Source organism: Nannobrachium achirus, assembly GCF_963921795.1.
Source record: "Nannobrachium achirus genome assembly, chromosome: 1".
Classification (NCBI taxonomy): Eukaryota; Metazoa; Chordata; class Actinopteri; order Myctophiformes; family Myctophidae; genus Nannobrachium; species Nannobrachium achirus.
The window spans coordinates 75,878,510-75,902,069 of NC_137810.1; the positions used below are offsets into that span (position 1 = coordinate 75,878,510).

At 42.2% G+C, this 23,560-nt stretch overlaps 1 protein-coding gene across 2 annotated transcripts; it reads left to right on the forward strand.

The window, feature by feature from the left end:
• The first annotated feature begins 4,005 nt into the window (after nt 1-4,005).
• LOC308291667 (uncharacterized protein) lies at nt 4,006-23,256 on the forward strand. Of its 2 annotated transcripts, none has more exons than XM_080733746.1 (7): nt 4,006-4,129; nt 10,332-10,475; nt 14,184-14,225; nt 14,611-14,769; nt 16,278-16,443; nt 18,708-18,791; nt 23,051-23,256. In XM_080733746.1, exons 1-7 carry the CDS (start codon nt 4,012-4,014, stop codon nt 23,190-23,192), a joined length of 855 nt encoding a protein of 284 aa, XP_080589872.1. In that variant the 5' UTR covers nt 4,006-4,011; the 3' UTR covers nt 23,193-23,256. The 2 variants fall into 2 exon arrangements, with proteins under 2 accessions (XP_080589872.1, XP_080589871.1); XM_080733745.1 differs by having other exon boundaries at nt 16,278-16,417; nt 18,679-18,791.
• The last annotated feature ends 304 nt before the right edge of the window (nt 23,257-23,560 follow it).

A 23,560-nucleotide genomic window follows, 5' to 3' on the forward strand; every position in this document is an offset into this window, starting at 1 on the left:
ATATGACAGACAGTACAGTGTATATGACAGAGTGCAGCGTATATGACAGACAGTGCAGCGTAAATGACAGACAGTGCAGTGTATATGACAGACAGTACAGTGTATATGACAGACAGTACAGTGTATATGACAGACAGTGCAGTGTATATGACAGACAGTGCAGTGTATATGACAGACAGTGCAGTGTATATGACAGACAGTGCAGTGTATATGACAGACAGTGCAGTGTATATGACAGACAGTGCAGTGTATATGACAGACAGTGCAGTGTATATGACAGACAGTGCAGTGTATATGACAGACAGTACAGTGTATATGACAGACAGTGCAGTGTATATGACAGACAGTGCAGTGTATATGACAGACAGTGCAGTGTATATGACAGACAGTGCAGTGTATATGACAGACAGTGCAGTGTATATGACAGACAGTGCAGTGTATATGACAGACAGACAGTGCAGTGTATATGACAGACAGTGCAGTGTATATGACAGACAGTACAGTGTATATGACAGACAGTGCAGTGTATATGACAGACAGTGCAGTGTATATGACAGACAGTAGTGTATATGACAGACAGTACAGTGTATATGACAGACAGTACAGTGTATATGACAGAGTGCAGCGTATATGACAGACAGTGCAGTGTAAATGACAGACAGTGCAGTGTATATGACAGACAGTACAGTGTATATGACAGACAGTACAGTGTATATGACAGACAGTACAGTGTATATGACAGACAGTACAGTGTATATGACAGACAGTACAGTGTATATGACAGACAGTGTAGTGTATATGACAGAGTGCAGTGTATATGACAGACAGTGCAGTGTATATGACAGAGTGCAGTGTAAATGACAGACAGTACAGTGTATATGACAGACAGTACAGTGTATATGACAGACAGTGCAGTGTATATGACAGACAGTGCAGTGTATATGACAGACAGTGCAGTGTATATGACAGACAGTACAGTGTATATGACAGACAGTGCAGCGTATATGACAGACAGTACAGCGTATATGACAGACAGTACAGTGTATATGACAGACAGTACAGTGTATATGACAGACAGTACAGTGTATATGACAGACAGTGCAGTGTATGACAGACAGTGCAGTGTATATGACAGACAGTACAGTGTATATGACAGACAGTGTAGTGTATATGACAGACAGTACAGTGTATATGACAGACAGTACAGTGTATATGACAGACAGTACAGTGTATATGACAGACAGTACAGTGTATATGACAGACAGTGCAGTGTATATGACAGACAGTACAGTGTATATGACAGACAGTACAGTGTATATGACAGACAGTGCAGTGTATATGACAGAGTGCAGTGTATATGACAGACAGTACACTGTACTGTCTGTCATATACACTGTACTGAGTGCAGTGTATATGACAGAGTGCAGTGTATATGACAGACAGTGCAGTGTATATGACAGAGTGCAGTGTATATGACAGACAGTGCAGCGTATATGACATACAGTACAGTGTATATGACAGACAGTACAGTGTATATGACAGACAGTGCAGTGTATATGACAGACAGTGCAGTGTATATGACAGACAGTACAGTGTATATGACAGACAGTACAGTGTATATGACAGACAGTGCAGTGTATATGACAGACAGTACAGTGTATATGACAGACAGTGCAGTGTATATGACAGACAGTACAGTGTATATGACAGACAGTACAGTGTATATGACAGACAGTACAGTGTATATGACAGACAGTGCAGTGTATATGACAGACAGTACGGTGTATATGACAGACAGTGCAGTGTATATGACAGAGTGCAGTGTATATGACAGACAGTGCAGTGTATGACAGAGTGCAGTGTATATGACAGACAGTGCAGCGTATATGACAGACAGTACAGCATATATGACAGACAGTACAGTGTATATGACAGACAGTACAGTGTATATGACAGACAGTGCAGTGTATATGACAGACAGTGCAGTGTATATGACAGACAGTGCAGTGTATATGACAGACAGTGCAGTGTATATGACAGACAGTACAGTGTATATGACAGACAGTGCAGTGTATATGACAGACAGTGCAGTGTATATGACAGACAGTAGTGTATATGACAGACAGTACAGTGTATATGACAGACAGTACAGTGTATATGACAGAGTGCAGCGTATATGACAGACAGTGCAGTGTAAATGACAGACAGTGCAGTGTATATGACAGACAGTACAGTGTATATGACAGACAGTACAGTGTATATGACAGACAGTACAGTGTATATGACAGACAGTACAGTGTATATGACAGACAGTGCAGTGTATATGACAGACAGTACAGTGTATATGACAGACAGTGTAGTGTATATGACAGAGTGCAGTGTATATGACAGACAGTGCAGTGTATATGACAGAGTGCAGTGTAAATGACAGACAGTACAGTGTATATGACAGACAGTACAGTGTATATGACAGACAGTGCAGTGTATATGACAGAGAGTGCAGTGTATATGACAGACAGTGCAGTGTATATGACAGACAGTGCAGTGTATATGACAGACAGTACAGTGTATATGACAGACAGTGCAGCGTATATGACAGACAGTACAGCGTATATGACAGACAGTACAGTGTATATGACAGACAGTACAGTGTATATGACAGACAGTACAGTGTATATGACAGACAGTGCAGTGTATGACAGACAGTGCAGTGTATATGACAGACAGTACAGTGTATATGACAGACAGTACAGCGTATATGACAGACAGTGCAGTGTAAATGACAGACAGTGCAGTGTATATGACAGACAGTACAGTGTATATGACAGACAGTACAGTGTATATGACAGACAGTACAGTGTATATGACAGACAGTGCAGTGTATATGACAGACAGTACAGTGTATATGACAGACAGTACAGTGTATATGACAGACAGTGCAGTGTATATGACAGAGTGCAGTGTATATGACAGACAGTACACTGTACTGTCTGTCATATACACTGTACTGAGTACAGTGTATATGACAGAGTGCAGTGTATATGACAGACAGTGCAGTGTATATGACAGAGTGCAGTGTATATGACAGACAGTGCAGCGTATATGACAGACAGTACAGTGTATATGACAGACAGTACAGTGTATATGACAGACAGTGCAGTGTATATGACAGACAGTGCAGTGTATATGACAGACAGTACAGTGTATATGACAGACAGTACAGTGTATATGACAGACAGTGCAGTGTATATGACAGACAGTACAGTGTATATGACAGACAGTGCAGTGTATATGACAGACAGTACAGTGTATATGACAGACAGTACAGTGTATATGACAGACAGTACAGTGTATATGACAGACAGTGCAGTGTATATGACAGACAGTACGGTGTATATGACAGACAGTGCAGTGTATATGACAGAGTGCAGTGTATATGACAGACAGTGCAGTGTATATGACAGAGTGCAGTGTATATGACAGACAGTGCAGCGTATATGACAGACAGTACAGCATATATGACAGACAGTACAGTGTATATGACAGACAGTACAGTGTATATGACAGACAGTACAGTGTATATGACAGACAGTACAGCGTATATGACAGACAGTACAGCGTATATGACAGACAGTGCAGTGTAAATGACAGAGTGCAGTGTATATGACAGACAGTACAGTGTATATGACAGACAGTGCAGCGTATATGACAGACAGTGCAGCGTATAATTATGACAGCAGGTTGCATTGGAAAAAGTACAGTTTCATGACAAAGCCCGACGCGACCCAAAGCCCGACAGATAGGTGAAAAATGTGCGGGTCGGATCGGGCTGAGAGGTTGGTTGTCTCGGGATAAATCTTTAAACTCTACCCCAGAGCACACTTCTCCACGCCTCCATCCAATAAGATAATACCTCTGTCACTGCCCCTGGACCATCAACCAATCAATGTTCTGAACGTCCAATAAATACTTATGCTTAATGCTTCTCTTCAGTCCAGGCTTCAGTTCACCATGAAGGCTGCTTTGCTTCTCCTGCTGCTCTGTGTGTCTGCAGAGGCTGATGACCTCCGCTGGGAGGTCAATGAACTGTTCCAACAGCTGAAGAGCCAACTGGAAGCACAGACTGCAGGTCAGGACACCTTTCAGCGGTGGTGGAGAAAGTACTCGCATTTTTTTGAGTACTTTTTCTTGAGAAAAAGTATCAATACTACAATGTAGAAATAGCCGTTCTACTCCGTTACAAGTGCAAGTCCAGAATTCAAAATGTACTTGAGTAAAAGTTTGAAATTATTAGCATCAACGTGTACGAGTACAAAGATGTTTGAAAATAGCCTATGTATAGAATAGGGCTAAAGTGGATTAATGTATGTTTTATAATATAATCATTTATATCTGCAAAGTAACTTGTAACTAAAGTTTTCAAATAATTGTGGTAAAAGTACTTTGAGGTGTAGGTCTAGTAGAGTAGAATAAAAGTACTGAAAACGACAAATACTCAAGTAAATTACAAAGACCTCAAAACTGTACTTACTGTACAAAACTACAGTACTAAAGTAAATGTACTTAGTTACTTTACACCACTGCCTTTCAGACTCGCTGCAAATTGCAACACTCCAATTATTGCAATATGTCCCGTAGGCTGCCAATACCTCCCATTGGCTGCCAACGCATCCAAACAGTTGTCTGCTATCTGATTGCGTTAAACCCAGTCAGTGGATCTCAACCTGTGGGTCGGGACCCCCAGGGGGGTCCCCAAATTATTTTGGGGGGTCCCCACATGATTAGCTTAATGGGAAACAAAACCAACAAAAAGTTTAACTCATTGACTGCCACCATTAAAAGTGAACTATCAAGCTAGGTTGCCAAGCATTTCTTGATTTCTTACCATGTTTACCATTTTTTTTTTAATTCTGTCTAATGATGACTATGTCATGCCATGGCCCAGATGAAAGAGGATAACTTCTAGTTTCCACAGAAAAAATAATTATGTTTTTATCATGTACACTTCTTTAGTTATAGCCATTTGAAAACCCTTGTTTCACCAAAACCAAGCCCTCTCAGAATAACAACTGGAGAAAAATACGTTTTTGTGAATGGTCTCTTTTCAAGCAAACAACAAATTTTTTTTACTCACAGCTCTTTATTTATTACATGAGATGCTTACTTTATGATCTGAAACAAAAACAATATTTTCTTACAGTGTAATGGGCACATTGTCTGTCCGTCCGTCACACGTCACACTTTTGCACGTCACATCGTATCTCCGCAACCGTTGCCCCGATCCATGCCAAATTTTGCACACACACTCCTTGCCTGCCAAACTACAACCTCCACCCATCAATTCTCACATGCCCCTCTTCTAGCGCCACCTTGAGGCCGATTCTTGCAAAACACATTTTTGGACACTGCTCCTACAAATTTTGCCCTAAAATCACGCAAATCGGTACATACTTGCTCTACACTGATGTCATCAACATGGAGCTCTCATTTAGCGCCACCTTCAGGCCAATTTTTCAAAACACATTTTTGGACACTACTCCTACAGATTTTGCCCTAAAATCACGCAAATCGCTACACAGTATGTCTACACTCATGTCATCAAAATGGATCTGTCCCATATAGCGCCACCATCAGGCCGATTTTTTCAAATACATTTTTGGACACTGCTCCTATAGACTTTGCCCTAAAATCACGCAAATCGGTACACAGTATGTCTACACTCATGTCATCAAAATGTGTCTGTCTATCATCGACGTCGAGCACCGCTTGCATGCTCATAGTCAATCTCTGCGTGGTACCGTTCGAAACAAAGCCTCCTGTGCAAAGGCACAAGACACAGAGGGCAGTAGAATGAGGTCTCACTCCTTTTCTTGTGTATTTTGCTGCAGATGTAGCAGACCCTTGTAGGGTTTCTCCTTCGTGGTCTGGGCGGTATCTTTTCAGGGACATGGGCTGACCTCCTCACAGTCCGAGAATCGGGCCAGAGGGGTTGGGTGGGTCGCGGGGTGCACCAGGCTTCGACAATGGCTTCGGTGAAGCTCAAGCCAACACAAACACATCAACAACACAGCAACACCTCCCAGATGAAAGCATTGACAAATCAACACTCAAAATGTTATAAAAATTTCAACATGAACTTACCTCAGTGTGATGAGGAGAGCGTTGGTGTAACACACACACAGAGAGAGAGAGACAGATAATTCCAGTGCCGTTTAGTGTCAGTAGATCAGTAATCCTATAGTTTCATTCGTGTAGTTTTCTTTTTCTTTTTTCGTTGTTTGTGAGCGGGTTTCATGCCCTCACCGCGGAAGCCTAAGGCCCCGGCCGGGCACAGCAAGCGCCCGACGGCTAGCCATGGTTCACCGGTCGCCTCTAGTTCTGGTTCCTGTCGCGAACCAGCCCGATCCTGCCCTGGACGCGGGCGAGGTAGAGGGGCTAGAGGGCCTCCATCGAACCCCGGTCCTGGTCAGACCACCATGGATGCCTTTCTAATCGCCAATTTGCCCCGTCCGGAGACGGATACGGAGTACGAGACGGAGGAAGAAGAGGCGGCACCAAAATCAAATGATGTGTACAGGTCCGTGTCCGAGGACTTCTCAGATGCAGATGATGTCATCGGCAGCACTGGTGATGGAAGTGCTTCCATCACCAGTGCTTCTCTGTCAGGCACTGGGACACAGAGACCTTCAAGCAAAGGAACAGGCAAAGGTAAGATAAAAATAATGATATTTTATATATATGTGTATATATATATATATATATATATATATACACACATATATATATATATATATATATACACACATATATATATAAAATATCATTATTTTTATCTTACCTTTGCCTGTTCCTTTGCTTGAAGGTCTCTGTGTCCCAGTGCCTGACAGAGAAGCACTTCCTTGATCAGCTTCTGAAAACGCATACCAAAATAAAATACATTATTTACTCCTCAAATTGAATGAAAAGTTCTGTTTCCATGTGTGTGTGTGTGTGTGTGTGTGTGTGTGTGTGTGTGTGTGTGTGTGTGTGTGTGTGTGTGTGTGTGTGTGTGCACGCGCGCAATGTGTGCTGCATGTGCACAACTTACGCGCATAGAAAGAGTCATCTTTGCTCTCCGGGGGGTGCCACTCAAAATCACCAGTGCTGCCGATGACATCATCTGCATCGGAGAGGAGAAGTCCTCGGACACGGACCTGTACACATCATTTGATTGAGTGAATAATTTAGCGAAAGTTAGCTCAGGAAAAGTAGGCTACAAAGTGATGCGCTGTGAACTTGCACTGACTGCTATCTGCTGTTTTTGAATGGATCAATGATATGGATTAGGATAATACATACATCTCACTCTGGGACTGGGAGAGATAGTGCGTCTCGATATTATCTCTCGGCGACATGGGCATGGCAGAACGTTCTTCGCGTGGCCTCCCGGGACGGCGAGCCACCGATTCCGGCGTGAGGAGTGCGGGCAGTGGAGCCGTGTCTGCCCGCGGTGTGTGTTGTTGGGACGGCGACGCCGCCTCTTCTTCCTCCGTCTCGTACTCCGTATCCGTCTCCGGACGGGGCAAATTGGCGATTAGAAAGGAATCCATGGTGGTCTGACCAGGACCGGGGTTCGATGGAGGCCCTCTAGCCCCTCTACCTCGCCCGCGTCCAGGGCAGGATCGGGCTGGTTCGCAACGGGAACCAGAACCAGAGGCGACCGGCGAACCATGGCTAGCCGTCGGGCGCTTGCTGCGCCCGGCCGGGGCCTTAGGCTTCCGCGGTGTGGGCATGAAACCCGCTCACAAACAACGAAAAAAGAAAACTACACGAATGAAACTATAGGATTACTGATCTACTGGACACTAAACGTCACTGGAATTATCTGTCTCTCTCTCTGTATGTGTGTGTTACACCAACGCTCTCCTCCTCACACTGAGGTAAGTTCATGTTGAAACTTTTATAACATTTTGAGTGTTGATTTGTGAATGCTTTCATCGGGGAGGTGTTGCTGTGTTGTTGATGTGTTTGTGTTGGCTTGTTTTGGCATAGAGAGGCCTGAGAGGCCGGGCGGTTGCTACGAGGCTCTGATGTAGCCATTGTTGTCTTGCTGTTTTGGTAAACTTTTGTTGTAGAGACTTTGAACTTTTTTTGTGTGTATATGGAGCTGTGTGTGGGTTAGGGTGACCCAGTGCAGCAAGTCACAGCTTTTCAAGTGAAAATGTTTTTGATTCATGCAGAATCGTCTGCTTGAAGATCTGCTTGTTTTGTTTTCATTGTCTGACACCACCACTGCTGCGGCCGCGCCGCACTGTGTCGGCGGAGCCGTGTCCTGATAAATGAGTTCACTTTGGGTTCATGGGGAGGTTGATTTCTCCTTTGTTTTCGAACAAGCTGACTTTGATGTGTGATTTTTAACCACCCTTTTATCATAGCAACATGACATTTTGTCACAGGCTAGGGGAAAGTGTACTTTTGCATAAACCTTGAAAACAGCCCCAACTCGTGAAACTCGGGCGTCGCAGCCTCAGACAATGGGAATAACTCGGGGAACTCGTGGCGGCGCAGTCAATGAGTTAAGTGCATAGCACATTTCTAAAGTGACAATTTATGGACTTTTTAATATCTATGAAATGACAAATTAAACATTGGCCACATTGTCAAATATTAGAGGCAGAAATTGTGAAAATAGCAGATCTACATGCTCACAAGTTACGCCTCGCAACTATTTTCAGGCTACTTTTTAATCCACTAGAAACATTTTTTGACTAATATTACAAGACATGCTGTTCATTAAAGGAGTACTAGTCCTGTACCAGGGGTGTACACAGTATGAGGGATTCAATGTAGGAGTCTCAGAAGTAATGTTGGAGCAGATCTTTATGCCCATATATGGTGTTCCATGTTGGAGAACCCGTTGAGCAGATCTTTATGCCCATATATGGTGTTCCATGTTGGAGAGCCCGTTGAGCAGATCTTTATGCCCATATATGGTGTTCCATGTTGGAGTGCCCGTTGAGCAGATCTTTATGCCCATATATGGTGTTCCATGTTGGAGTGCCTGTTGAGCAGATCTTTATGCCCATATATGGTGGTCCATGTTGGAGTGCCCGTTGAGCAGATCTTTATGCCCATATATGGTGGTCCATGTTGGAGTGCCCGTTGAGCAGATCTTTATGCCCATATATGGTGGTCCATGTTGGAGTGCCCGTTGAGCAGATCTTTATGCCCATATATGGTGGTCCATGTTGGAGTGCCTGTTGAGCAGATCTTCATGCCCATATATGGTGTTTCATGTTGGAGTGCCCGTTGGGCAGATCTTTATGCCCATATATGGTGTTCCATGTTGGAGTGCCCGTTGGGCCGATCTTTATGCCCATATATGGTGTTCAGTGTTCCATGTCCAGGCCAGTCTGTGATGTCAGTACTATGACGTCAGAGTAGCATGCAGACAGACGGTTACCATGGTGGCCAAACTGTGTAGTATCAGTGATGTCAGCATGCAGATGGTCAGACGGACGGACAAACGGACAGACATTCGCTAAATTAATATATTTGTCACATTCCTAAGACAATAATTTACGGATGTCAATCAATTTGGGTAAATTTAATATAATCAATCTGTGGACAGTTCCGTCTACCAGTGACATCATCGTTAGGCAGATTTTTTTTAAAGGGGGCGTGACACTAGCCTCGTAAACCAGTCTCTCTTCCTGAGATGGGAGGAGTCAGTTTACTAGGCTAGCGTGACACGGCCAAAACAGCTAATTATGGCTATCAAATTAGATTTTTTTTTTTAATGATGTCATGTACCCCCATGTTAAATTATCCAATCAAATTATGCTGCCGACACGCCCATACAGCTACAGTAGCTGTATGGGCGTGTCGGCAGCAACACAGAGCCCCCATACTGCATACTTTGAGCTCCACCCCCTTTCCAAACCGTTTCAACAAAGACCACGTGACCTACTGTACCATAATGTTAAATTTCGGCCGGTGTCACCACTCCTTTAACAATATATTTCAAAAGATATTTTGTTTTTTATAATCCCTAGAACAATGGCTTCCATTATAGCAGGGCAACTTTTCAGCAATAGAAAGCCTACAGTTTCTATTAGCTTGGATTCCCCATTGATGATGTCACTGGTAGACAGGTTTCTGAACTGCCCACAACCCTCCACAGACCCAGTAGACCAAATGTGTGCTATTTTATCATGAACATTAGTGAGGACCGGTTATCTGAAGATAGGTTGAAAAGTGGTGAAGCCCTTAAGCAAAGCACGTGAGTACATTTTCCTCCACCGATTTCTTCTTTTATTTATTATTATTATTATTATTTTTTTTTTTTCCAGATATGGCTTCCAGATTGTCTGCGAGTGAAGCCAAGATTGGAGATCTACAGACCAGAGTGAATGAGAGTGACACCAAGATTGGAGATCTACAGACCAGAGTGAATGAGAGCGAGAAGCTACTGCAGGATCTGCAGAAAAGCAAAGGTATTGAGAATATAACAAATATATATATATGTATAAAAACTACACCAAAGGTCTAAAAGGTCTGAACTGATGCTGTCAAGCATGATGTCCCTCAGATACAAATACAAACTCAGGTGCACAAAAAGTAAGGAAACTTGACTTTTGTTCCTTATATCTCCCCTTTAACTCATTGAGTGCCAGCGCCCTCTAGGGGCCAAAGAATGCCAGCGCATCTCTCATAGGCGAGCGCTTTAGCTTCCAGGACCTAACCTTCCAGGACCTCACGTGCTCACGTTCATGCACGGCATGGAAATGTCCCGGATGAAGATGCTAACAGAATGGCTATTCCCATTTTGTCATCTAAAAGATCATTTTTGGGCGATTTCGCCGTAAATAAACCTCGCGCCGCTTCCAGAGCACACAATCCAGAGATACAAGCCTCCAAAGATGTGGTCTTTCATTGGATTAGGCGGAGATTGGCGATTTCGTTCGCAAATAACGTCCGGCCGGGACGTTGTTAGCTTTCGGCTAGTAGCTACAAAAATCAAGCCAGGCTTCAGAAGGCCTCTTATCATTTTAATCCATTTCATTAAATATCCCGGACTAGTTCGGGATAGGCACCCTGGAATACGTCGCGCCGCCTACAATGAACATTGGGTGAACATTGGGGGGGTCTAAACTTTATTTTAAACCATTTTCAATGGAATATATCGTCGGACAGAGTAGAATGGCTTGCTGGCTAGCGGCTAGCGAGCCGGGACCACCCACGTTGCTCCAAGCAGCTCGGGGTAAGTAAAATAGCAAATAAAAAATTGTTTTTGATCCCGAATATCCCGAACTAGTTCGGGATAGGCACTGTATGAGTTAATAATACCAATTAGTATTGTGTTTTATATCATTTGTATCGTTGACTACGAGGTACAGCTTGTATGCATCGGGCATTCGTGGAATCCAAAACCCAGCCAAACGTGTGGGTAGCGCCGACCCAAAATGTGGCAAAATGGCTTGTTGCGACCGTAAGGTCGCAGTTTAGTATGAAAACCTCCACCGGCCGTCCGTCGGTCACACGTGCGGTCGACCGCACGTCACACGTGCGGTCGACGTGTGATGAGTTCACGATGAGTCATCTATGCCCAAATATAGATTTCTAGGTCAGATGGCCCATAGAGTTTGTGATGTCAAACCTAGCAACCCAATATAAACAAACCTGATGTCAGACCTGAAGTATCCTTTTATACCCATATATGGAGATACAGAGATCTCCATATATGGGCATATTAGAAAGCCCATATATGGGCATATACGGATGACATCAGGGATATCCATATATGGGCATAAAAGGGACAAGGGCTTACAGTTAAGAGATCTCCATATATGGGCATATCAGAAAGCCCATATATGTTCATATACTGATGACATCAGGAATATCCATATATGGGCATAAAAGGGACAAGGACTTACAGTTAAGAGATCTCCATATATGGGCATAAAGGGACAAGGACTGTTACAGTAGATATAGAGATGTCCATATATGGGCATAAATTAACAAGGACTGACAAACACTGAGATCTCCATATAACCTATGGGAATATAAGGGACGAGGACTGTCAGCTTGTAGACCTATTTTCTAAATATTGTTGTACATTAAAAACTTGAAATGGGTCGTTCTGCATAGTACTTGGGATTTGTTGATGTAAATGTTCACATAGAGTGTAATAATTGGTAAAACAAACTTTTGGCCTATTTGTGGAGATAAGCGACCAACGGTCGCTTATCTCCTGATTAGGGAGTCTTACTGGTAGTTAGTAGTGTATGTTGTTAGTTGCGGCCGTCAGGTCGCAGTTTAGTTGCGACCGTCAGGGAGCAGTTTACTACCAAAACCTCCACCGGCCGTCCGTCCGTCCGTCGGTCACACGTCACACTTTTCCCCAACTCATAGATACGATGACATCACAGAGTCCACAGCTGATGATGTGGCGACATCACAGAGTCCACAGCTGATGATGTGGCGTGATGTCATACAATACACAAACAAGCCCTATATAAAGGGGCAATTCTCACCAGGGAAGAGAGCATTCCTCGACTCAGACCTTATCGCCAGGATCAACTAAGCTTATAGCTTATCATCACATCCAACCATCTTAAGATACTCAGCTAGTGGGGAATGCTCTCTTCCCTGGTGAGAATTGCCCCTTTATATAGGGCTTGTTTGTGTATTGTATGACATCACGCCACATCATCAGCTGTGGACTCTGTGATGTCATCGTATCTCCATATATGGCCATCTCCGTATATGGAGATATAAGTCGTCCATGCCCAAGTATGGGCTGGTGAGGTCAGACTTTGTGTGATGCGTAGGTTATCTCCATATATGGAGATTCAACATTCCAGGTGTAACTATGGCTGCCCGTATGACGTGAGAGGTGGAGGTTGTGGATTGGCAGGCAAGGAGTGTGTGTGCAAAGTTTGGCATGTGTATTGTATGACATCACGCCACATCATCAGCTGTGGACTCTGTGATGTCATCGTATCTCCATATATGGCCATCTCCGTATATGGAGATATAAGTCGTCCATGCCCAAGTATGGGCTGGTGAGGTCAGACTTTGTGTGATGCGTAGGTTATCTCCATATATGGAGATTCAACATTCCAGGTGTAACTATGGCTGCCCGTATGACGTGAGAGGTGGAGGTTGTGATATTTGTGGAGATAAGCGACCAACGGTCGCTTATCTCCCGATTAGGGAGTCTTACTGGTAATACTGTTCTGTTGGTATTCACCTTTGTTGCTTGGAGCATTGAAGATTGCACTCTCCCACTTTATTAATGTTACACTCAGTGTCAGGGTCACAACAGCTTGGCTCCTCCTCCTCATGCTGGTCACCAACCTGTGTGATGGCATCCCATTCCTCAACCAGGATGGTTGGTCACTCTAGCACGTACAGCTCACCCAAGCTGATCCCACAAGTGTTCAATTAGGTCCCAAATTCGGGCAGAACCCATGCTCAGGCGCTAGGTACTGTGACTGGCACACACCTGCCAGCATTTGAAGCCCAACACGAGAGTGAATGCCGGCAGAACAGTATTACAGGCCATTTTGGGTCTGCGCTACCCACACGTTTGGCTGTGTTGCTCATTCCACGAATGCCTGATGCTTACAAGCTGTACCTCGTTGCAACTGTTTCATATAATTCTAAATAGTGGGAGAGCTATACTGTAGGTCTGATTAAGTCAAAACACTAACGTTTTTCCGCTTGAGGATATCCATCCATCCATCCATCCATCCATCTTGAACCGCTTATCCGGAGTCGGGTCACAGGGGCAGCAGCTCCAGCTGAGAGCTCCAACCCCAGAGCAACATTAACTTCCTCCTGGGGGATCCTGAGGCGTTCCCAGGCCAGTTTGGAGATCTAATCCTTCCATCTGGCCCTCGTCGGCCCCAGGGGTCTTTTCTCAGTGGGACTTGCAACGAGGACCTCCCTAGGGAGACATGGCCCTCTACCATATTGCCCAGTTTCATAAAACACTACAGCAGATAATTCAGCACTTTATTCATAAAACGGTGGAATAATAATAATAAAGCAAATCTTAATAGGGGCTAAGCACTTTGTTCTTGTTCCCTAATTATTATATTCAACTTGATGTGACTTATTTTTATTTCATAACATGATGTATTTTATATTTACACTATGTAGTGCCTAATGTATTATTATGTAACATTATTTTTCAGAAGACGTCAGTGGAAGTAAGAAGCTGGAAGGAGGTGGAGGAGGTCAGAGCCTGGGTCAAAACCCACTGATGTTATAATAAAATAGAGTTATAGAGTCTAGAATGTGTTATATGTAGATCTAGAGTTATAGAGTCTAGAATGTGTTATATGTAGATCTAGAGTTATAGAGTCTAGAATGTGTTATATGTAGATCTAGAGTTATAGAGTCTAGAATGTGTTATATGTAGATATAGAGTTATAGAGTCTATAATGTGTTATATGTAGATCTAGAGTTATAGAGTCTATAATGTGTTATATGCAGATATAGAGTTATAGAGTCTAGAATGTGTTATATGTAGATATAGAGTTAAAGAGTCTAGAATGTTAATTATCTGGGTCAAACCCAGTGTATTGCTGGATGGTTTATGATTGGTTCTCCTTCTTACAGATTGTGAATTGGTGAAAGACGACCTGGCCAACCTGACTGACCGTTACAATCAGCTCCAGTCCAGATTTGATCAGCTCCAGTCCAGTTATCAACAGTTGAACTCCACATGCAACCCAGCCACTGAAGAAGAGCGGAAGAAGAGGCAGAAGAAGCTGTGTGGTCAGTGAGACATCAGTGCAGGAACGTGCTGGGCCCCTGATTCAGCCCGGGAAAAAGAGTTGGAGAGGCCCTCATTGCGCGCTATAGAGAGGAGAGATCTCTCTCTATAGCGCTGCTGCTACTCAAAGATTTGCCATTTCAGATCATGACAAGTGACAAGCTAGTGGGCCAATTACTGTACATGAGTTATATTTCGTCGTTGTCGGGTGGAAACCTTGTATGTCCAAAACCGTTTTTTTTTTTTTTTGTATTTATCATTTAAAAAATGATGTAAACTAGTGAAAAGAGCCGATCTACAAGCACACAATGCCTCGCACCGCGAGGCGTTGTGTGCTTGTAGATCGGCTGTTTTCACTACTTTTGTGCGACGGCCTTGTATGATGAAGCAGGGCTTTGCTTTGCGAAAACAAATTACAAATTTGAAATTTGGAGATACAAGGTTGCTACCACACATATTCCCACTAGGTCAAGGAAGAAATGCTACCCTTTTCACATTGGCCTGTTATAGCGCCACCAGCAGGTTGACATTAGCAAAACACATTTTTGGAACACAATGCTTCAAATCATGCATGCAGTGTCCGATTGCCATGAAAGGTCTACTCTATAAGGTGAAGAACATATGCCACCCTTTTTACATTGGCCTATTATACAGTAGCACTAGCCATAAATTATAACTCCGGAGAGGATGCTAATATGCGGAGGTTATGTCTCTCCTGGAGTTATAAGCCAGAGTCATATGGCTCTCGCTGGTTGAGCTCCAACGTCCATACTACGCTCAAAACATGTACATATCAATAAGTTGCTAACCGATCCGTCGAAACAGCTTTATATCTACCGGATCGCACACTCGTTGGCATGCGTTAGTCCATATGTTTCTAATAAATTAATGTTTACTAAAACTTCTCCGAGACTCACGTTTCCTCGTCGCCTTCAGAACGCTTCAGAACTACAGAACGTTGGAATACTTCCGCATACAAAAACGTCATGTCCTAGTATGAGCGAATCGCAACGGCGATCAACGTCACGTGATATGTAGCCTCGCGTAGCCAGGCTTTTACTCATCTCGTGTGATATGTTCGGCCATTTTTACCCAAGCAGTTCAAAAACAAGGAAAGCGATGAGACTCGGTGAAGTTTTAGTAAACATTAATTTATTAGAAACATATGGACTAACACATGCCAACGAGTGTGCGATCCGGTAGATATAAAGCTGTTTCGACGGATCGGTGAGCAACTTATTGATATGTACATGTTTTGAGCGTAGTATGGACGTTGGGGCTCAACCAGCGAGAGCCATATGACTCTGGCTTATAACTCCAGGAGAGACATAACCTCCGCATATTAGCATCCTCTCCGGAGTTATAATTTATGGCTACAGTAGCACCACCAGTACGCACGGCCTGGTGGAGACCTGTGCTCGGAAGAGCACTGCTTCTAGTTTATCATTAATCTGAGCAAATGGAGAGAAGAAAACGCTGGCGTGACTAACTTTATTCTTTATGTTTTTAGAGACTGATGGTTTTACATACGATGATGCTGATGGAGTGTGTTACTACCTCTCTACTGAGGAGAAAACCTGGGGTGAAAGTAGACGATTCTGTAAAACCAGACAAGCTGACCTGATGATTGTGAACAGCCAAGAGAAACAGGTGTGTGTGTGTGTGTGTGTGTGTGTGTGTGTGTGTGTGTGTGTGTGTGTGTGTGTGTGTGTGTGTGTGTGTGTGTGTGTTTATTTATTTGTATTTATTTATTTGTTTATTTGACAGGGACAGTACTCATTGATCGACATGTCAGTTTTCACTTCTATGTAAATGAGCCAGAGATAGCCATAGGCTAATTTTCATCTGTAGTCCCTGAGCAGGCTGTACAAAAGTAGTAAAAGGCTATCTATACAAAACATACAATACATACAATACAGTACAATACAAAACAATACAGTAAAACATTTAGGGGACATAACCATAGCAAGTTGAGTGACTCCAGTGACTGATGGAGCAGATAATAATAATAATAATTATAGCAAGATGAGTGACTCCAATGACAGATGGAGCAGACCCGCTCCAAGCCACCTCCCACGGTTGAAGCCGACAATAGTAAAATAGTAGTAAATAGTAATAGAAAATAGTAATTAGTAAATAGTAAGTAAAATAGTAAATTGAAAAAAGGGGGACCAATACTAGCCACCCATGAGTAACTCCAGTGACAGCTGGAACAAATAATTACTCATGATTACAAATCTGACCCGATTTAAGCCACCTCTTAAGGTTAAACATGAAGGTCAGATAGTTGGACGACTGTCTTACTTCAGTCGGGAGACTGTTCCATAGATTGGAGGCTCTAACAGAGAGAACTGTGTTACCAAACACGCTCTGCCTGGATGGTACCTCACAGTCCCCCCTGGTTGTAGCCCTTGTTGTTCTGCCACCACTTTCACAACGTTTTATGAACTGTTTCAGTGGTGGAGGTGCAAGCCCATTGAGAACCTTGAACACAAGACAGGAATCCATAAAATGCCTAAAGCTTTCAAAGTTAAATAAATTATATTTTTGTACTATATGGCAATGGTGGTAACGGTTGGGCTTTTGATCGAGTGTTTCTAATGTCTTTTTGTAGAGTGATTCAATAGGTTTCATGGTTGTTATATTGGTCTGAGACCAGGTTGTGAAGCAGTATGATATGTGTGAAAAAATCATTGCGTGCATGAAGAGTTTAGCTGATATGGTCTTATGTGCCTGAAATTATTTAAGTTGATTTTGATTGTATTGACCTTTGACCTTTTTGACATGTTTTATGAATGTTAAATGTGAGTCTAGTATGATTCCAAGATATTTAAATTCTGTAACTACCTGAATGCGGTTTCCTCTAACAACAATGTCAGGATCAGGTTCTGTGGAGTTGCGTGACAAAAACATGCAAACAGTTTTACTTGTGTTTAAATGTAAACAGGAGTTCCTCAGCCAGATACGTGGACCATGGCTGAATTCAGTTTATCTGCTGCTAGTTGTTTGTTTTCAGCTTGTGCATAAAGAACTGTGTCATCGGCATACATTTGTATGTGGACAGTTGGACAGACGGAAGGCAGATCATTAATATACAAACTAAACAAGAGAGGGCCAAGTATCGATCCCTGAGGAACTCCAATGTTACAGTTAAGATATGTTGACTGAGATTTACCAGTCAACGTGTGTGTGTGTGTGTGTGTGTGTGTGTGTGTGTGTGTGTGTGTGTGTGTGTGTGTGTGTGTGTGTGTGTGTGTGTGTGTGTGGTGTAGATCTTGTCAGCACATCTCCCTCATTCCATAGGGATATCCCTTTGGAGTAATGGTTAAGATATTGGACTCTCACGTGGGAGGCCTGGGTTCAAAGACCACGTAGGGGGCATCACCTCCGTGTTCACTTCAATGTGCATGTTAATGTCACACTGTCATTGGCTGCACCTGTGTGCTGTGCTAGTTTTGATAATGAGACTTCAGCTCTCCTTTATTCAATTATTAACAGTTACTCAAGATCACTGCATGGACGTTCTGTGTCCGAGATCGAGAGTGCCCTAAAAAGTTTGTTTTCAAGCCTTTCACGTTTTGACTGCTGTCATTACCAACACACAACGAGTTGCATGCATGTCCAATGCTTCCCAAAGGAGACCTCGACAAGACCAAGGTTGTTTGCACCTTGAGCTTCATGTTTAATTGAATAAACAGAAACCCGTTCTCAAGGACTTACTTCTGGTCATTATTTATGTAGCACATTTTTGAATGCCTTTGGCAGACTTCAAATGAGCCATTTTAATCGCAATTAATCACGATAAACTCCAGGATTGGAGTGCGATTAATCACGATTAAAGAAATTAATCGTTGCCCACCTCTAAAACTTAACTGATTGTAGCTTTAAGTAACCAGAAGCTTTTCTTCCAGGACCTTGTTGACCATGTTATTCCCAGCAGCACCCATGTGTGGATTGGTTTGACTGACAGAGACACAGAAGGATCCTATAAATGGGTTGATGGAACAACTGTGACCTCAACAACGTAAGACTTTACCTTCATTAATAATAGGCTAATAATAAGGGTAATAATAATAATAATAAATGTGTTAAATAATGACAAATATTAGTCTACAGCCTATATTCTATAGGGCAGGGGTTCGCAAACCTTTTTGTCTCAGGGCACCCCATGAATATTCTTTCTCATCCGAGACATGTACCCTTACATTATATCGTCATTGTCGGGTGGAAACCTTGTATGTCCAAAACCTTCTCTTTTTGTGTTATTATTATTTTAAAAAATGATTTAAAATAGTGAAAATAGCCGATCTACAAGCACACTGCTTGTAGATGGGCTATTTTCACTACTTGTGTGACACTTTGTTATGATGAAGTAGGGCTTTTATTTTACCAAAAAACATACACATTTGAAACTTGGAGATACAAGGCTTTTGCCTGACAGTGACGATATTGATAATTTTCACTCCCAGCAACCCTATTTATAGCATATTTTAGCGATTATGTTTTGAGGAAAACATTGAGATAATAGCCATTTTGGTTAGAACTGACTGAAAATAACTTTGTACTTCAAGTTTAAATTCATACTAAATTATCATTATAAAGTCAATTCCAAATATTATCGAATTATCTCGCGGCACCCCTGGACTGCCATCACGGCACACCAGGGTGCCCCGTCACCCACTTTGAAAACCCCTGTTCTAGGGTGATGTGGCGACTAGATGTGAGCCTCTAGAACATTTAGGATGGGAAAAATATATAAATTAATTAACCACTTAACCACTATTTCAAATTGGGGTATTTTTTTGTTTGTTTTATACTTGAAATGCATATGTGTCCGAGGCTGGAGGAACCGTCCAAATGTCGGCAATTTTAAAACGGTAGAAAAGTGAGAAAATGAAGTCAAAGTCGTTTTTTGTATTTTTCGTTTTTTTCCAATTCACACAAGTTCGAATTTATAACAAGGGTTTTGTGTCAAAAGATAGTTGTTTTAAGGTACTACAATGGCTAGTTTTATTTGTTAAACTAGGCTGCTTTTGGAAAAAATTGTACGTGTTTTTGGGGGAGGAGAGATAGCGCTCTGAAAAGTCATTGTCTCGAATTTCACGCTCCGAGCACCGCCCCATACAGTGGTGCATCTGGTTCTAGTGTGTAAACACTCTCTCAGTGACTAACTTCATCTCGCTAATGTTATTGGTTTGCAGAAGACAGTATTCTGGAAGGATTTATTTTTTGATTTATACGTCGTGATCTGACTCTCTGAGTCGCTCTCGGGCACACAAAGAAAGACGCAGCGATGATGTCTTCTCGCAATGGAACAGCCGGCGCTAGTGGGAAGCTAACGCTATACAGCGTATCTCACATCTCAGCCTCTCGTCTGTGGTAAAAAATAAAGCCCCACCGCTAACGAACGCTTCTTACCTTTTGTGAACATTCTGTCCAAAAAGTAAAGGTCCTATACACTTCTCTCAACTGTTTACTTTTCAAGCGTGGAAGAAAATCCAATCAGCGTGTTGAAATAAAGAGTTTATATCGCTCATTTTGTCAGCCGGTGCATTATTTTCCCCTCTATTATTCGTTGTGTCTATACCACGTGACCAGGGGAGGCAGCATGTCTAAAAACAAAGGGCCGGCTGACGAAAATGAGCGATATAAACTTTATTTCAACAAGCTGCTTCGATTTTCTTCCACGCTAATGAAGTAAACAGATGAGAGACCGGCATAGGACCTTTACTTTTTGGATATAATGTTCACAAAAGGCAAGAAGCGTTCGAGAACGGCGGGGCTTTGTTATACTACAGACTAGTGGCGGTATGTTACGTATGTTATGTTAGTATGGTACGCTCAAGCAGAATTACCTGTATCTTTCGTATTGTTTAATAAACAGCATTTTAATCCGATCAGACGCCATTTTCTGTTGTTTTTCAGCCATGCGACCCCATCGGTTGCGAGGTGTACTGCACTTATAATAATACGATCATTACGGGACATTCTGCTGGAGCGTACCCTATGGTGACATCCGTGAGCCTTCACTAAGCAATTTATCTTTTTAATCTGACCGTTTGTGTAGACGTACGTAGCAAATTGGTTAAACTGCTCAACAGCAGATTGTGTTGAATTCACGGTTGGCGCAGCGTAGCGTCTTTACATTTAGCCCAATAATGCTAATCTACAAAGCAATAACTAAAATTTAAAACATACATAAACCACTTTAGCCCTATGTTATACCAAGGCTATTTGAAAATAGCCGATCTACAAGCTCACAACGCATTGCGGTGCGACGCGTTGTGAGCTTGTAGATCTGCTATTTTCAAACATTTTGTACTTTTACTTTTGGTACTTTAAGTACATTTGGATACCAATACTTTTGTACTTTTACCCAAGTACATTTTTAATTCTGGACCTTTACTTGTAACAGAGTGATTCTACATTGCAGTATTGATACTTTTACTTAATTTTAAAATGTAGGTACTTTTGTAATACACTATTTTAGTGAAAAATAAAAACTACAAAAAGAAGAAAATGACAGGATGAGCATAGAAAAGAGGAGGTAGAAAAGACCACTGGCCACTATTTCTGACATGGCTGCAAGCACTATAGCACAATATATTACCACAGGTCTACTACTAAATAGTAGTTTTAAATAATTGTAGTAAATAAAAGTAAATTTGAAGTTGACAGCTATACCACTCTGGGTGTAGTTTGACTTGGGGGGAGTGATTTAGGGGTGTAGGTAAGTACCTATTGTCCCTCCCATTGTCACACCCACTTCTGTTTACCCAGAGGTGACAAAATGTTCCTGGCATTCAAATGGCTTTTTAAGCACTTTGGGCTTTATGGTGCAACAAGTTTAAAATGTCCATAACTTCTTCAAATAAGCTCCAATTTCAACAAATGATACATCATATGAAAGCTTAGATTCTGTACTTGGATAATCTGTACAAAAAAGAAAAATGACCAATGCAGACATAAGGAACAAAGTACCAGACCTAGTCACATATCGGTTCTTAATGTCGGTTATCAGCCTCTTTGATCACAACAAATCGATATCGAGATCGAATATGAAAATCCCATATCGGTCAACCCCTAATATATATCAGAACAAATGGTCCCAGGATATATTGCACAAAAAACAACATTTAGAACATTTGTTATGATAAAAAGCAGTTATGCTTGTGAAAAGCATGTGAAAACATGAAAACATGTGAGGTATATTTATTTTGTTTTGGCATTTTCTTTTCTTTTCTTTTCTTCCTTTTTCTTTTCTTTGTATTATTATTGTTGTGCAGTCTCCAATCTCCAGTGATTGAATGTGGTATTGTTTATTCATGTTTGGTGTCTTATAATCCTTAGTCTTGGAGGATTTAACTTGATATGTGGGCTTTTGGAGACATAGGTAACCCCCTCCATTTTTGCCTCTGTTTACCCATACTTGTAGCCTGATTTCAGACTCAGCGCTGGAGCTTGAGTCTGACATTGTCCCCATTGTAAGCGATTTCTCAAACTGGTTCACAGCTTTAAAGGGTCCCTGATTCGCTTGTCTCGTTAGACCCACCCCCACCTCCGAGGCTCTGACTCTCATTGGCCTGGTACTGCCTTATACCAGAGAAACTATAGGTTCATATTACAACACCAGACCAAGAGAAGCAGTCCGCTCAGAGAGTGGGCGGGTCTATGGTCTGGAGCCAGGCAACCATACTTGTACAACTTCCTTCTACTCAGATTCTGAGCTGGGCTGACTTCTGGCCCAGAGATATAAAGGGTTCTGCCCAGAAGTTCTTCTCGCCCCCCTAGTGGAGAAAAAAAGAACTTCTGGGAACTCAAATTATATAATCCCATAAGGGATGGGTCTTTTTGACAAGACACGGAAATAAAAATTCATTCATTCATTCATTCACACACGCACGCACGCACGCCCGCACGCCCGCACGCACGCACGCACGCACGCACGTACACACACACACACACACACACACACACACACACACACACACAATTCGCGCGTGCAGACAGACAGTTGGTTTACAAACAGTTAATGTACACAGACGATTAGATGACAGACAGACAGACAGACAGACAGACAGACAGACAGTTCGTTTATATCTAAATATTATCTACATTATCATTTGAGGTCAGGATTAAACTCTTTTTCACAATATGTTCATCTATAGTAACATGACCCAAATGGAGATTCCAGGGTTTAAGGGGTTAAAAAGTAAACATATAGAGATCAAATAAATCATTGTAAATGTATTGTAATGAATGACATGTTGTTTATTTCTACAGGTTCTGGTATCCTGGTTACCCTAAAGACAAAGGAGACCATGACTGTGTTGCCTATACTAATAGTGGAGGGTCTAATATAGGATGGTGGGACCATACATGTTCTACCTCTTACCGCTGGATGTGTGAAAGAGTTGTTCAGTGATCCTCATGGTCACTGTATCACCTCTGTACTGAAACATGGATTAATATCATTGTTAAATAAACACTGAAACATGGATTAATATCACTGTTTAATAAACAGAGGTCAAATAAATGTTTTGCCGTGTTCAATCAATCATTATTGTAACATTATTACATTATTATTATTATTATGTACATCAGTGGTTCTCTAAATGGGGCCCGGGGACCCCCAGGGGGTCCTTGGAGGGGGATCCAGCCATCCAGGGGGTCCCCAGCTAAATTGGTTAATACAGCCTCACAATAAGTTTAACTTTATTTTGGATGTTGGTTGCTCAAAAATAGCAGATCTTCAAGCTCACATAAAGTGACACACTGTGAGCTTGTAGATCT

Coding starts and splice junctions, on each gene's coding strand:
- LOC308291667 (XM_080733745.1), top strand. CDS start 4,012: ATGAAGGCTGCTTTGCTTCTCCTGCTGCTCTGTGTGTCTGCAGAGGCT. Junction 14,226..14,610: donor GCTGGAAGGAGGTGGAGGAG/GTCAGAGCCTGG, acceptor TCCTTCTTACAG/ATTGTGAATTGGTGAAAGAC. Junction 14,770..16,277: donor GAGGCAGAAGAAGCTGTGTG/GTCAGTGAGACA, acceptor TTATGTTTTTAG/AGACTGATGGTTTTACATAC.